General features: G+C 33.4%; 1 protein-coding gene and 1 pseudogene across 1 annotated transcript; one reads left to right on the top strand and one right to left on the bottom strand.

Moving 5' to 3' along the window:
* Nucleotides 1-4,061: 4,061 nt before the first annotated feature.
* LOC107654278 (cytosolic phospholipase A2 gamma-like) lies at nt 4,062-6,681 on the bottom strand. The gene is made up of 8 exons (XM_016441302.1): nt 6,604-6,681; nt 5,720-5,862; nt 5,434-5,635; nt 5,053-5,158; nt 4,831-4,971; nt 4,386-4,451; nt 4,234-4,293; nt 4,062-4,069 (listed from the first exon to the last, which is right to left on the bottom strand). Exons 1-8 carry the CDS (start codon nt 6,679-6,681, stop codon nt 4,062-4,064), a joined length of 804 nt encoding a protein of 267 aa, XP_016296788.1.
* Nucleotides 6,682-11,081: 4,400 nt separating this feature from the next.
* The window catches only part of LOC107654279 (cytosolic phospholipase A2 gamma-like), an 8,092-nt pseudogene continuing 1,808 nt past the window's right edge, over nt 11,082-17,365 (top strand).

A 17,365-nucleotide genomic window follows, 5' to 3' on the forward strand; every position in this document is an offset into this window, starting at 1 on the left:
CAAAGTTGGGTTGAAACAACCCAGCATTTTTTAGAGTGTATTAAAAACACAAACCAACACATTCTTAACTGTGAAAGTTAACCCAGTTTCTTGGACACCATAGAATAGAGATTCTCCAGAAACACGTGCGTCTGCTCTCATCATGGAGTTTGTAATTATTTTACAATAATGAGCATTTTGCTGTTTGAAATCAAATGACTAGGACAAAACCTTATTTTTAGAAAACAGTTTATTAATTAATTGAAACAGAAGCAATCATAGTTGTCTGTGGTATGGTTGATTTGATTATTAATGATAATCTATTTGCTTAATGAAAGTCAAGCATTAAGGAACAGACCGAAACGTACAGAACAGTGTTTAACATATTAAACAGAAAAGAGTTGTGATTGGCTGATAAACCCCGCCTCTCATTTCCATGCACGTTCTGCATCCTCAAATCGGTCTGAATAAACAAATTATGGTGTTAATGAGAAGCCTAATTAAAAGGTAAGTCAACAATTCAGTTAGATGTATGTCAGGTCACATTCAGCTTTGAAATGACTTGAAAACACTTTTTTTTTTGCGTTTTTAGAGAGAAATCAGCTTGGTGAAATAAAAGTACATGACACTTACAATGTTTACCGAGCTTTGATGACTGATGATCTGAAAATTATTTGACTACTGAAAAGAACAGACGAATAGCAGTTAACAAATATGCATGGAATATGAAATTTCTTAGTTATTAGTTTGACATAAATGTAAAAAAGCTTGTAAAGCACTAAATTGATGAGAAATATACTTTTTTAATAAACAGAGCATTAGTTGGTGTTTTCTCCTTGATAGTGTAAGTAATGATCATTTATTTAACCTAAAAAATGTGTCAACATTAAGTGACAAAGTGTACGGAATTCACACACACACACACACACACACACACACACACACACACACACACACACACACACACACAATTAAAACAAACAGTAAGGACTTATTATTCAACTCATTATTTGTGTAATTTTTGCTCAATGACTGCTTGAATCTGCTCCTTCAGTTTCTCTCTGTTGTTTGAGATGTTTTTTCCAGCGACGTCCATAAGATCAGTGATCATCTCAGCGCTGTAAGAACCTTGAACGGTCCTATAATTTTTCCTCCAGGCCTCAATATTATCTGAAGAAAGAGTAGAACACTTAAATGAGAACATAGTTCTCTAGTTCATCTTTAATTGATTTTTCCGTACATTTCTGCCATATGTACATTAACTGACAGGCACTACTAAATATATAAGATAAGCTACTACTACATATATTGCAGAAAGTTAAAAATTTTTCCTCCAGGCCTCAATATTATCTGAAGAAAGAGTAGAACACTTAAATGAGAACATAGTTCTCTAGTTCATCTTTAATTGATTTTTCCGTACATTTCTGCCATATGTACATTAACTGACAGGCACTACTGATAAGCTACTACTAAATATTGTAGAAACTTAATTTTCTGTAAAGTTGCTTTGCAACTATTTGTATCGTGAAAAGCTCTATACAAATAAACTTGAATTGAATTGAATAGTTGATGTTTCATTTTTATTCAATTAGACAATCTGGACTTGCCTCCACAGTTGACCACATTAAACAGAGGGATGTGAATCACGGTTGGAGCGTTTTTGCCTTTAAACACATAGAAGTCCTTTGGTTTCTCCACGTCTTCACTGGGAATGTTGACTTCAGGGAAAGGGATCTTCAGTTTCTTGCACATATCAGCAGCTCCTCTCACTGTCTGCAGTGGAAAAGCATAGCAGTATCACTTCATTAAAAGGGTGAGAGAAACATTTCAGTTGAAATGCAAGTTATTATTCACTGAAATCATAAGTTTGAGATGAATGGAAATGCTCTCTCCAGGTATTATTGATAAATATGGTTAAAATGAAATCATATACACTTTTGTTTATATGGTTTTCTTTCTTGTTTTGTTTTAGCAGTTTAAATTATAAACAGAATCTGTAATTGTCTGTCAATGTTTTTTTTTTAAGGTAAGTGGGACCTCTGGTGGTCACGATGAATGAGGAAAAAAGCAGCATGATTATTCCTGTTGTTTTCTACTGAAGAAAGAAAGTCATGGGGGTTTTAAACTACATGAGGGGAGAGTAAAAGATCATTTATAGGTGATCTATTCCTTTAACCTTTATTATAGTATGTGCTATATGTATGTATAATACCATGAAAGGATTGCCTTCACTGAAATCCAGGGAAATTATGAGATCAATATTTCTTTCTTCTCTCAGCATTGAGAAGTAGGGCGAGTTCAGCAACAGTCCGGCGTCTTCATAGTCTCTCCTCTCACTTTTCAGAAGAGTAGAAGGCATGGTTTTATCTGGAGGAATCACAGCATGAAATCAGTTTATTTTTCATATTGAATTGCAAATTTACAAACGGGTCTGTTCTCACCGTCCATGTTGTGGAGAAAGTCATATTTCCTGCCCCAGACCCACTGAGCCATGCATTTACAAATCTTAATCCAAACTTCTGTAAAACAAATGCACAGTGGTTCTTAAATGTAGTAAATTACATTGTTGTTGTTTTTTTTTCATTCTGTATATTGTTTTTCAGCTGACTATATTTTTTTTTGGAGATTAAAAAGGTTTATGATGTTTCATTTGTTTCTTCAGCTTTATGTTTTAAGAAAAGGTTATTTTGTGGAATCAGTCTGTTTTGGAAGCTTTCAGAGTAAAGCACTTCTCAGTTCACATATTAATCTGGTTAGAAAATAAAAAAAGACATACATTGTACAAATCAAATAGATTGTAGAGACAATTAAACCTACTGAAAGGCCAGGAACTGAACCAACTACTCAAATTATTGCATGCATCCTCAGTGTATTGCTTCATATACAGTTTTGCAGCTTGTTTATCAGCGAGATTCAGTTTTTCTGTAGTACAAATCAGCTTTTTGCCTCCACCGAGCTCTGTAAAAGATGGAAACATGGACATTATTGAGTTCTAGTTATCTGACAACATATACTTCTAGTTTGTGTGTCTTGTGTTCATGAGATGTTTTTGCATGTTTCAGTTTTACAGTTTCATCCATTAGTTTGTTTTTCATGTTTAACTGTTTAAATGTTGCTGAAAAGACGAGACCTTTTAATTACAGGTACGAAATGTAGCCTCTTTATTTCAAAAGCATTTGAGATTAAACAAAATGGTATTCTTCTCAAATGAAAACTTGCATTTTGTCATTCAGCCATATGACAGTCATTCTGTCTTTCAGCTGACGAAAAAAAGTCATCTAGAACATTTCAACACACTGAAGAGATCGTACGCCTGCACAGCCTTGATTTAATTGCCATCAAACTGTCCTCACTGTGTTAAATTCTGGATAATTACTGTCATTAATGTTAAATAACTGTTTTGATTGTGTCTTTTCAGAAACTGATAACTAGACTCTTAAATGAACTAAACTAGTCTCCTCTATATGAATTGTAACACACTCTTACCATTCAGCGTTGTTCTGATGGATTGCTCAAAAGCAGAAGGTTCTTTGCCATTCAAAACAGCGAGATTCATGTCCACAAGATCCATGAGCACCTGGTAACCCTTTTCTGCAGGTGGGGCTTTTGGGTATTTTGAAGGAAACACACACTGAACAAACACGAACACACTGCAGAATGTCTTGAATGTAATTCATCATGTTCAGATATCGGGAGTTTCCCACAAGAACAAGCAAACATACACACAGCATTGTCCAAAAGCCATTTAAGATGCTTTGATTTTAAGCTAAAATGAATTTGATGACATTCTCATGATCTATTCAGTAACACTTTACAATAAGATGCATTAGCGATATGTTACAGTATTTATTAAGTTAGCAATGTTAGTAAAAATACAACAGTTAATTGTTAGCTCAGGTTAGCTCAGGTCCATTGAATAATATTAACAGATACAACTTTTGATTTTAATAATGTATTAGTAAATGTTGAAATTAGATGATAAAAAAAAAAGTATTTTTCATTGGAAAATGGAACTTTATTGTAAAATGTTACTACAGTATATATTTATACCTAGCAAGTGATATGGAATTAATTATGGGTCACTAACAATCTTTAAAATCAGATTACAGATTATCATCATTATAGCTCATCTTTTATTTTTCACCTTTATAGAGTTTCACATTGTATTTGTCAGCAGGAAGCGCGAACAGATCAGTAGACGAAAATATCAAACTTATCCATAAATAAAGGCAGCAATGCAAAGAAATGCTTTACCTTTCCTCATTTCATCAAACATCTCCGATTGCATTATAGGAAATAAATGTTTAAAGAAATCTGAGGGGAAAAATCAAATGGAATCGCAGTTCACATGATAATGAAATGACTGTCAACTTTATGCAGAAGTGAATCTTGAAATGCAGCTTCACCTTTTATTTTTTGCCAGATGAATTTAATGTTCTCATGTCCATCAGCTAAAGCGCTGCCACACAGAGCTGCAGAAAATACATGTATGTTTAAAAGTGTTTAAAATAAATGAATAAAAAACATGATTTTAAAACAAAATATACAATATAACAGTCTAATGCAGGGGTCTCCAAACTCGGTCCTGGAGGGCAGTGTCCTGCAGAGTTTAGCTTCATAATTAAACACACCTGAACCAGCTAATCAAGCTCTTACTAGCCATACTAGAAACTTCCAGGCAGGTGTGTTGAGCCAAGATGGAGCTGGTCTCTGCAGGACCAAGTTTTTTTTATCACTCTGTAGGGAGAAATTTTATGTCGTAAAACTCTCTGTGCTGTTAAAATGATTTTTAGCATTTCTAACTGTAATGTTGCAAATATTAGTAAACTCTCCTGTGACAAAGTTTGTTACCTTGCAGGTACAGCATGTCCATTTCAGGCTCAGGGTTTTTATTTGAGCCGTTGTCAAACTGGCTGCCGAAGCTGGAGGTTCCCACAAAAGCTCCAGTGAGGGAATAACCTGCTTCATGTGGACTGATCTCAAACCAGGAGTCTGCAGACAGAAAACACAACCATATAACAGCTGACACGAGCACATTAACTCACTTTAATTCTTTCAGACACCAACACAGACCTTTCTCATCTTTGCTCTGTTTGTATTGCTTGTCAGTCACTGTGTAGATGGGAAACGGGTCTTCATTGTGCTGGTCCCGTTGATCTGAGAGTTTGCATTTGTCAATCTGAAGAGAATATATAACATCTCAGAGAAACTTACAGAATGCCGTCCATAAGAACCTGCAACTCTTCATTTTTACAGTGAGTGAGATTTTATGAAGATAACATCAACAATAATACCAATTCACCAATTCATTCTCAGCTATGATTCAGTTCAGTTCAGTTAAATTCAGATTAGCCTTTAAATCTCAGATATTCAATGTGGTTTCAGACTTTGGACCCTGTTGCATGTATATTTCCTATAGCAGAGTATGGTGTATAGTTATGAATAATTACATACCTCTTTCACATATTCTGTGATGACCAACACTGCCCAGACGTCTGTCAAGCTGAATTTGTCTTTACCATCATAATATTCCTTCAGTGTTTTACATGAGTCTCCCCAGATGACTCCTGGACCGGTGAGTCTCTTGATGATTTGGTCCTTAACGGTCTCTAGTTTGGTGGACCAGTTTGGTTCTTGGTATAAGGAGGCCATGCACCTTCAGAGAAGAACATACTGCTCTCATTTTTGACATTCAACCCAATTCAGTCTCTCTGTGTTTGTTGTTTGTCAGGGTTCGTACCAGGTGGATCCAGAGACTCCGCTCAGATAAAGGATGCAGTCCAGAAGACCCGCTTTATCAAGCTGAACCAGGGATCCCAGCAAACCCACCATGGCTCTTTGTCCTCCTCCAGAACCCAGTAATGCAATGTTTGGCACTGCATCCTGAAATGCACACGGTTTGACTTGGGAAACATTTGACGTTCATCAGCAACAACGCCATTTGTAGGTAATTTCAAGAAAGAACAGACAGGAAGATACTAGCGGTTTAATGGTACACAAACATGACGGCTCAGTATCAAAGTCATGGTTCGGTACATGGTTGGTACAGCAGGGGGGAAAAACTGTAAAACTGCTTTTTTATTAAACGGTGGTTTACTAAACAAAATATGCCTCTGTCTTTAAATAAGTTCAATTATAATGAATAATTCTTAAGGATGAAAAATCTACCTCAGCTAATGCTGTAAACTATACAGGAAGCCCAATTACTTGCTCTTTACAATAATATTAAAGGTTACAATTACAACAGAGCCCAAACAATTAAATTCAACTGCCATTTATTTTTAGATATTATAATAAACACTCAAATAAAATGCAAACATGTAAACTGTACATGAGGCAGTTTTTACATTAATTTATAAATCTAAATAACATTATGTTTATATTCCAACACCAGACCCTGAAGGAAACACCTTTACATTAAACACATTATAAAGCTTGGAAGAGCCAGGACATTATTTAATATAACTCTGATTGTATTTATCTGAAAGAAGAAAGCCATATACACTAGGGTGGCTTGAGGGGCAGTAAATCATGGGGTAATTTTCATTTTTGGGTGAACTATCTACTCACTCAGCCCGCCGCCTCTTCTCACTCAGCCCGCCGCCTCTTCTTATTGAGATGCACCTGTAGGTAGATGTGGACGTGTACTTTGGGATGGCTGTCCTGCAGGAGAGTCCATTGATCTTCAAGCACTGAAGGCATCACAATTCTTGCTAAAATGACCTGATACTTAAAGGGGTCATATGATGCTGCTAAAAAGAACATTATTTTGTGTATTTGGTGTAATGAAATGTGTTTATGCGGTTTAAGGTTAAAAAAACACATTATTTTCCACATACTGTACATTATTGTTTCTCCTCTATGCCCCGCCATTCTGAAACGCTTCGATTTTTTCAAGTTCTAATTTATTGAGATGCACCTGTAAGCTTGGTTCAGGGATCAGCCGTAGAATTGTTCAGTCTTCAGATTAAAATCTCAATGAAAATATTTGGTAGCAACATGAAAACCAAAGATTATCAGTGATCTGGAAGCTTTTTCCAGTGAGGAATTAGTCAAGATTGCAGTAGAGGGGTGACAGAAGCTTCTAAGTACTTAAAATTTAAAATGTTAAAATTGAATAATTTTGTACTTGAATGTTTAGAGCCAATTAGATTTTTTCATTTTTATTAACACACTCAAATGTGTGTTAATAAACTTTCTCTTATAGTATGTACTGACGCTTTGGTTGAATTGTTTTCATAAAGTTTTGTTTTCTGCAGCAAAATGTCTTGCAGGTCAAGGGGGCTGAATCATTTTGATTGCAACTGTATAATGCTGGAATCTGAGAAGGAGTACAGACCTTTCCTGGAGTTTGGATGCACTCATCTGTAAAACAACAGAGTCAACATTCAAGTTACACAGTCCTGCCTGAAAAGTTGCTAACAGTGGTATTTATAGTCTTTACTGGTGTGTAAGTCATTGGTATTGGCCAAATTTTCTTTAGAATTAAAGCTCATTATTGAAAAATGCTGGATTCATTTACAGTTACATTACATTTACATTTAGTCAATTAGCAGACACTTTTATCCAAAGCGATTTACAAATGAGGACAATAGAAGCAATCAAACCATATATATATATATATATATATATATTGTTGAGGAAAATATGCAATTGTCTTATTGCAAGTTTGCCTTTTCTTTACATGTAATACCTTTGTATTGTAATTAACCGCATGTTACTGTAATTGTTTTTATTTGAAAAAATTGTGGTTTATTAAGAAAGACACTGTAAGGAGTGAAACGATTTCCTTATGAAATTATCTCCTCGTGAAACCAAGTGTTAGGAACTCACACAAAACAGATGCCATGCAACAAAACCATATATTGCAATAATCATAACTTAAAGACATATGAAAGCAAGTATTTCTGTACATTTCGAAATAAGGTGCATTAAAAGTAAATAAATCTTTGATTAATATGAATATTTTAATTAAAAACGTGTATCCACGTACTATTCAATAAAATTCTAGTGCAATTAATCTATTAAATAACAGCAGAGTGAGCGAGTTTTTGGATATGGTAAGATGAAACTTATTTTAGTGAATAAAGTACATTTCAGCTATCGTTTTGTTAGGATGGGTACATAAAGTGTTATTTTATCCTTGCTTCTAGAAAATCCTCAATCTATATGTTTTCTAACAGCTGCTTGTGGCTGTAAACATTTCATTTTAACATGGCTTTTAAGCACTATGCTTCGTTAAAGTTTCACTTTCACCGTGACTGAGCCGGTAAATGTGGTGTTTACACTGAACCATCATTACTGGAGTCGTGAGGAGCTGAGGGTCGATCCCAGCCTCCTTGCAGAAGATGAAATCTCATTATAATAGCGCATTAATGATGCTCTTACTCTCACTTCCTGATTTGATGGTATAGCTTTGGAAAATTCTTTCTCTTTTTATAGCTTGCCTTATGCAGAGTTTCTGATCAATGCAGTGAAGCTTTCTGACATATTAAGAGGAAGCTCAAATTGAATGTTCACATTGTAACTTAGTGTGGAAAGTCCAGAGAGAGAGGAACCGAGAAAAAGACCAGATAAAACCAGTGCGCTGAATTGGGAAATATCTGCACTAGGGAAAAAGTATCTGCTTAGCCAAAGAAGGGTGCATACAGTTGAGGTCAAAAGATCCTTGCAGAATCTGCAAAATGTTAATTATTTTACCAAAATAAGAGGGATCATACAAAATGCATGTTATTATTTACTGACCTGAATAAGGTATTTTACATAAAAGAAGTTTGCATATAGTTTACAATTTTCAGCATCATTACTCTTCAGTGTCACATGATTTTTCAGAAATCATTCTAATATTATATTAACAAAAACATTAACATTTGTGCTGCTTAATGTTTTTTTGTGGAAACTGTGATACATTTTATCATTTTAATATGTCCTTGCTGAATAAAAGTATTAATTTCTAACTTATCCCAAACGTTTGACTGGTAGTCTATACTTCTACACAAAAGACCTGAAGTCTTTAACCCTGAGCACACCCTGGGATTGTGTAACAAAACCACATCTGCAGAAAACAGATCATGCGATTGATAGAGCGATAAAGCTGTATTATAATCACAGAGATTGGGAGGTGTTACTGTAACACGTTTCAACATCTGTAACATCTCGCCTTTCTTCCGAGCAACAGCAGACGTGTTACAAACCAAAACCTGTGCTGAGAGCATTCTGTGAGGCAGAATAAAGCAGAGCTGAGTTTTTAAACATTTAGTTGTATTATTTTACATTTACTTTGTCTTATCTTCTGAAAAATGTTGTTTATGCTTAAAACAAGAAACAATATCTGTCAGTGGGATCAGAACTCACTTCATTTTCCAAAAAAAAAAAAAAACATCTTAAGTTATGTTGCTACCCAAGTAAATGCATCCCAATTTAAGTGTTTATATATTTGCACTGAAAAACAAGACAAAAATACTGAGGAAGAGAATCTTTTTTTTTTTTTTTTTTTTGCAGTGTATTTTTTATCTGTATAAACGCTCAGTGATGCTGCTCTGACTGTCGGGTAAAAGTCTGCTGCGGAGCTCGCCTCAGTGTGGGCTCGGCGAAAGTGCACATCGAGGGCACATAGAGGGCTCACGAGCACCCTTCTGAAAGATAAAATGCCAACCTTACGGTCTCATGGACTTAACAGACACATGCATTCGCAAGTGCACATGAAGTGAACATGTTTTGTGTGAGTTTTGAACAGTTAGCTTAACTGAAGATATTACAGAAAACATTACTTTTATCATTTCTTCTCCCACAAAATGTGTTGCTCCATCAATGTTCAATAAGAATATTGTATATTTTAATTTAAAAAAAAATTAATAATCAGGGAAAAAAAGATTTTTTTGGAAAAATGAAAGAAAATAGAGAGAGTGTGTTTGTTTTCTAAAAATCAAACGTGGCTGAAGAAACAACGTATTCACATATCCACATATAATAGCATTATATAATATTAATATTCTATAGTACTTTATTTTCTTACATTATTTGTATTTTCTTTACATGTATTCCTCTGCTGTCAGTTGAATTCTCTTTAACATGGGTATTTGTGTATTTTTTATCTGTATGTTTCACTTTAATTTTACTTTGATAATACAAATAATGTTTGATATTTTTGTAATATTGGCACATTAATTAGTAGTTTCTGGTCATTTTCAGTTGCAAATAATCAACACTTAATGCGTTTTTAATATGCGTGGTGTTAATATGGCTCACACTGATTGTGTTAAAATTCTGCACGTTTTGATGCATCTTTATATTTGTATTCAATTTTAACATTTAAAATGCTTTAATTTTACTGTATTTTTGCATTTTTACTTGAAATAAATGACGTTTTTAAAGTTTATAGTTAAAAGCCAACTTCATATTTGTGTTTTTGTAATGACATGAAACATCACAATGGGTGATTTATTCAATTATATTAAAAAAAGAAAATGGAAACATTTGTTATTGTAATTGTTTTACCTGTTTTGTGATGTGGCCTTCATTTAACATCAAGACAAATGCTGAAAAAATAGTAAAAGTGTCTGGAGTATAAATGATAATGATAATGTAAAAATGCAAAAGAAACGGGATGAAATATAACTTCACCTGTGCAAGATTTGATCTGTGTTTTTCTGCAAACATGCATGAAAAGACAGTCTATGAATGTGTTCAGTGAGACTATTAAAAAAAGGAAAAAGAAAATGGAAACATTTGTTATTGTAATTGTTTTACCTGTTTTGTGATGTGGCCTTCATTTAACATCAAGACAAATGCTGAAAAAATAGTAAAAGTGTCTGGAGTATAAATGATAATGATAATGTAAAAATGCAAAAGAAACGGGATGAAATATAACTTCACCTGTGCAAGATTTGATCTGTGTTTTTCTGCAAACATGCATGAAAAGACAGTCTATGAATGTGTTCAGTGAGAGCCTGTGACACATTTTTAACACTTATTTTTCAACACAAACTTTTCATTTTTAACCCTCACCCATACACACATCTGGTGGCTTGACCTTCAGTAATTCTTCTAGTTACAAGGAAATCACATGGAAGAAGATTTTGTGCTCTTGATTATATATGCTCATGTCCATCACCTCCACCCCCCATGATGATCTAGAGCCCTATAAGAGCATCTTCTGCTCGGTATGAGGCACAATGCCTGCTGTTATTATCGGTGAATCTCAGAATTTTACAAGACTAGGCAAGAACAGTAAGTGCATGTTTTAAAGCTTTTACAACAGGCAATTAAAAGTCTTCATGTCTTTATATTTATAAGTGACCACAGAAGTATGAATGACTTTAAGCTCTAATTAAAATGTGACTTGCAAACTAGTGAAAACTACACTAGCAACTGCACTTCAAAAGTTTGGAATAATTAAGATTTTTTTGATGTTTTTGAAAGAAGTTTCTTCTGCTCACCAAGGCTGCATTTATTTGATCAAAAATACAGTAAAAAGTGTAATATTGTGTAATATTATTACAATTTGAAACAGCTGTTTTCTATGTGAATATATTGTAAAATATAATTTATTCCTGTGATCAAAGCTGAATTTTCAGCATCATTACTCCAGTCTTCAGTGTCACATGATCTTCAGAAATCATTCTAATATGCTGATTTGCTGCTCAAGAAACATTTCTGATAATTTTTTCTTCTTATTATTTTTTATGATTACAAACCGTCATATACTATTCATCTATTCATCAAATAATCGTGAAAAAAATATTGCTGTTTCCAAAAAAAAAATGAAACAGCAATAACAATTCATAAAATGATTATGAATAGAAATGATAATAATTTCAATACTGTGATATAATAATATTGCTGTGATTTAAAAAAAAAAAAAAAAAATCAACTCTATTGTTTTTTTTTTTAGATGGGAACGTGCACATCTCAGGAAAGGTACGTAAGACCTGGGCTGCATTACTTTAAACAGAGTTCATACAAATACTGTTTAACGAAATTCCAGGACTGGAGGACTTTTCAAGCACTGTTTTTGGTTTTCAAGGACGACAATCAGAGCTCTCACTTCAATTCTAAAAAAGATAAATAGATAAAACTGTACAAATAATGTATAACACATGCAACATATTAAAAGGATGAGAACTTTAACAGAGCTTTCAGTGCGCAGAAGAGCATGAACAAAGAGGTTATCAACGTCTTATATGATTTTTATTAAAAGATGCTTTAACAGAAGACTTAAAAACCCATTTAATTCTGTCCCAATTAAACAGTAATACTTCTTGCAATTAATGTTTTGCATTCAATAGGATTTTGTCTCACAGTTTTAATTATTTCATTTAGTTTTTAACTAAGAAACCCTTTTCTGTACAATGTAATTATGCATTCTCTTGCTTTGAAAAAATATTATTATTTTAAATAATATTATTTTAATAACTTTAAATAAATGTTATATTTAATATTATATTTTAATAATTTTAACTAACTAATAATCTAAAATAAAAAAATCTATTTGATTTTAAAATAAATCAAAACTAAAATACTACAAATATTATACAATTCTAAAATAAATTATTTTGTAACTTAAGATATGTATATTGTCTTTTAATAATTCAAGCACTTTCAAGTACCTCTTTATAAACATACTGTGGTTAATTGGGACACTTTTTGCCATTGAAATGACTGTCAAAAGGTGTCCCAGTTAACCTGAATTCACTCCTAAATTTCAGAAAATCAAATTAGTACTTCAAGCACCTTGAACAAAGCCTGTAAACTGGATCATTCTGGGAATAACTGATCACAAGACTAAATTGAACTCAAATGTAAACTCAGAAAAATATACTAAATAACAGCTTGTGATGTTCAATTCAGTCTGTGTCTTTGCAGCCACAGCAGCGGTGAGGTGAGAATCAAACACTCTCTGAATAAGAACGAAGAGGCGTTTGTAGTCAAAAGAAGAAAAACTGTTCTAAAAAGCCTGAAGAAACTCAAGATACACTGCAGTAAGGTAAAATATCGTATACTCCTATGACTGCCATTCTCCAAATGGTGTTGTAGCTGATGAACAATGTTTTCAAAATCAAACCGTGTGCATTTCAGGATGCGGTGCCAAACATTGCATTACTGGGTTCTGGAGGAGGACAAAGAGCCATGGTGGGTTTGCTGGGATCTCTGGTTCAGCTTGATAAAGCGGGTCTTCTGGACTGCATCCTTTATCTGAGCGGAGTCTCTGGATCCACCTGGTACGAACCCTGAGAAACAACAAACACACAGAGACTGAATTGGGTTGAATGTCCAAAATGAGAGCAGTATGTTCTTCTCTGAAGGTGCATGGCCTCCTTATACCAAGAACCAAACTGGTCCACCAAACTAGAGACCGTTAAGGACCAAATCATCAAGAGACTCAGCGGCCCCAAAGTCAGCTGGGGAGACGTATTTGCCAAACTTAAGAAATATTACTATTAGAAAGACATCTTCAGCTTGACCGACCTCTGGGCAGCGATCATCGTCACAACATACGTCAAAGAGGTCTGTAACTACCCTTACCAAAAAGTAGTATACTTCAAGTTTATTTTATTAAGTATACTTAAGTAAAGTTCAAGTATATTTTTAAGTATACTTTATGTAGTAAGTATACAAATATCAGTGTACTAGTAGTATACTTGTAAGTGTACTATTTCAATACTCCTTGGGACTAAATTGGCCCACTTTCTAGTATATAAAAGTCTTTTTTAAAACACTTGAATGTGGATAAGTTTTATAAATAAAAAATTTAAAAAATAAAGAAATGAACAAGATTTTGAACAAAAAGCTGAAAAATGACTATTAATTGGATTCAGAATGATAATCAAAACATCAATGAAGTCGATCAACACCCCAAAGCTTGACAGTCATTATTTCCTCTTCATGGGTCGACATTTTATTCCATTACGTTACACAGTTTTGATGCTGTTTTATGTCTGATGATCGTGTTATAATACATGTGGAAGCATCTGTTGTTTCGGTTTCTTCTTCACTTGTGTTTTTTTTTGTGTGTGGAAATTCTGTACAGAAGATGTGTACTAGCGCCCCCTACCATATAACAATGAAAACGTTCTCGGAGCACAAGTATAGCTCAAATATATTTAGACTTTTTCTAAGTATAAGTCAAGTATACTTAAATGTCATTTTAAGTATATTTCTGAGAAGTACATAAAGCCCATGTCTGAGAAGTACATAAAATTAGACTGAAAGTATACTTTCCTATGTTTTAGTTTAAAAGAAGTATACTAATAGCACACTTGAATAAACTTAGTTTTCGTAAGGGTATTCATAACACAGCCAGGGTTGCCACTCTTAAAAATAAAACGTCTTTATTGGAATTTATGTTTGCATGAAAAACCTTTAAAATCAATGGAATCTTTCCATTGCACTAAAGGTGGAAACATGTTCTTTAGATCATTAAATTGTTCTTAACACTAGGGGAAAAAAATTGTTATTTTTAAGAAATTATCACTGAAAGGTTATTTGGGGAACCAAAAATTATGGTTTTTATGGCATGGCTGTGACAAACACATGGAACCTTTATTTTTTTAGAGTGCAAATAGAGAAAATAAGTAGAGGTAGAAATTGCATTTCTAAATAAATTGCACAAATAACGTAAACATGAAATATTGATTTGAGTAAAATAAAGTCCCTCAAATTGAGATTGTGATTGAGTGGGTGACAGTTTACAGTTTGTTCTGCTGTATTTGTTGCTCTTGACTTTTAGAAGGAAGAGTTTCAGCTTAAATATTATTTTAAACAGAAAACACAATTATCGTGGAAACGAGTTATGCAGTGGTCAAATTATAAAAAATAAAAAAAATGGACATATTTCAGATTGTGCACTGCTGAAAAAAAAACAATAATCAAATAAGTACAGATTATCAGTACAGTAAAAAGTACAGTATTATCAAATTCACAATAAAAAACAATATAAATTAATTATCATTATAACAATTTGAGTGAACAGTTAAAAGTTTTATAAGTATTAATTTAGGAAAATGTATCAGGGAAGAATTGTGAGCCCTTTATTGAACGTACCAACAGTAATTTACTTGAATTATTATGATATGTTAATGAGAAAGACTTGAGGAAAATTTTTTTGGGAAAATGACAAGAATAGTGTTACAGCATTGAATGGTTTTTACATGGCACTAATTATTTTAGTTAGAAATAATGTGTTTAATGCAACTGTTTAATGTTTTTGAAAGAAGTCTCTTCTGCTCACCAAGGCTGCATTTATTTGATCACAAATACAGTAAAATCAGAAAAATTGCAATTTAAAATTACTTATATGTGAATATGTGTTTAAATATAATTTATTCCTGTGATCAAAGCTGTATTTTCAGCATCATTACTGCAGTCTTCAGTGTCACATGATCTTCAGAAATCATTTTAATATGCTGCTTTGCTGCTCAAGAAACATTTCTGATTAGTATCAATGTTGTGCTGCTTTAATTTAAAGTGAAATTGTCCCCAGGCTCCTCTACAACAATAACATAATGCTTCGTTGATTTTCTCTTCAGATCAACGAACACAGAGTCACAGGTCATCGTAACAAGCACAAAAATGACCCGTTTCCCATCTACACAGTGATCGACAAGCAGTGCAAACAGAACAGAGAAGGAGGTCTGTATTTTTGTCTGAAAAAGACAGAGAGTTATTGTGCTCGTGTCAGCTGTTATATGGTGGTGTTTTCTGTCTGCAGACCCCTGGTTTGAGATCAGTCCACATGAAGCAGGTTATTCCCTCACTGGAGCATTTGTGAAAACGTCCAGCTTCGGCAGCCAGTTTGACAACGGCTGTAAGATCAAGGACCAGCCTGAAATGGACATGCTGTACCTGCAAGGTAACAAACTCTGTAACAGGAGAGTTTACTAATATTTGCGATATCAGCTTACACTGTACACTACTGAACTCTGCTGACGTGAATTAGAGAATAGTCTAAAATAGACCAATAGATTCCTTATTGTTCCATTTATTTTAAACTTCCTGTTTGTTGATATCATGCAGCTCTGTGTGGCAGCGCTTTAGCTGATGGAGATGAGAACAAAAACTATATCTGGCAAACTATAAGAGGTGCAGTTGCATTTGTTCTGAAGATTCAGATTCTGTCTAAAGTTCACAGCCACTTCATTTTCACGTGAACTCTAATCACATTTGATTTCCCCCCCAGGTTTATTTTCTAGTATTATATCTAGAATAGAAAATGGGATGATTGAGGGAATGGAGAAAGGTAAAGCATTTCTTATTGCTTTGATTTACTGATTTACTTTTATTCACAGAGACCGTTAATCTATCTTTCATATTTAAACAAATGGTCTTCTCATGTTACCCAATGGCAAACTAAATGCTAAACTCTATAAAGACCAAAATAAAACATGCATATGATGATTAAGATGATCTTTGATTTGATTTTAAAGACAGTGACCCATAGCACAGCTAGAATTAATACGTCACAAGAATGTTAAAATGATGTGCATATTTAAAGATTTGTATTATATGTAAGTGTAACATTTTATGCAAATTGTAAAACTTGTTTTTTTTTTTTTTTTGGTAAAATACACATTACATACATCAATACATTGATATATGCTCAAAAAAGTATATTTAATTTGTAAAGTACAACAAAATATTGCAAATCACATTCAAGCTTCAAACATAGACACACATCTTACAAAAATTACAAATATTACATAAATATTATATAGTTAAGATAAATGTATTATTTAATAATATTTAAATATTTGCTCATAAAGTATACTTGTAAAACAACAAAATATTTCAAGTCACAATTTATAAAAATAACTATTTAGAAATGTTACATAATTACATATTGCATAATTAAATTATATAATTAATGTAATTTTAGCTTCAAATCAAAGCATCTTTAACGGGTTGTAGTGAGAGAAAGTGATTGCAATGAAGGCCTTTTTCAATATTGTTTGTTCAGTTTGTATTTTCTTCAACAGATCCAAACTCGCCACCTGCAGACAAGTGTTCCCAGGTGCTCATGGATCTCGTGGACATGAATCTCTCTGTTTTGAATGGCATTGATCCTTTTGATCTTCACAAATCCATACGAACAAATCTGAACGGTGAGCTTTTCCTAAAGTGCGCTAGAATTCATATAGAGGACGATATTTTGAACTATTTATCACACTTAATCCAGTGAATATTTAGGGGTGGATAATAAGGGTAGAACTGACAATGTAATGATACAGTGAGGTTAAACATCATAATTAATTTGTTCCATTTTATGCATTAAGTTGTCACAATGGGAACCTGCTCAGGGCCATGCACAGACCTTTTGATGGGCATGTGTTGAAACTGAAAAAGGGCCCCCAATTTCATTAGCTAAATATCTGTAAAACATAAATATATA

This window comes from Sinocyclocheilus anshuiensis, unplaced genomic scaffold (assembly GCF_001515605.1).
Source record: "Sinocyclocheilus anshuiensis isolate Anshui unplaced genomic scaffold, SAMN03320099.WGS_v1.1 scaffold163, whole genome shotgun sequence".
In the NCBI taxonomy this organism is placed as follows: Eukaryota; Metazoa; Chordata; class Actinopteri; order Cypriniformes; family Cyprinidae; genus Sinocyclocheilus; species Sinocyclocheilus anshuiensis.

Bases quoted from the DNA above. Each gene is read 5' to 3' on its own strand.
- LOC107654278 (XM_016441302.1), bottom strand. From the start codon at position 6,681: ATGCCTTCAGTGCTTGAAGATCAATGGACTCTCCTGCAGGACAGCCAT. The intron at 5,863-6,603 runs GTGCATCTCAAT...TGTGCATTTCAG, and splicing joins ACGTCCACATCTACCTACAG to GATGCAGTGCCAAACATTGC. The intron at 5,636-5,719 runs GTACGAACCCTG...TCTTCTCTGAAG, and splicing joins GGAGTCTCTGGATCCACCTG to GTGCATGGCCTCCTTATACC.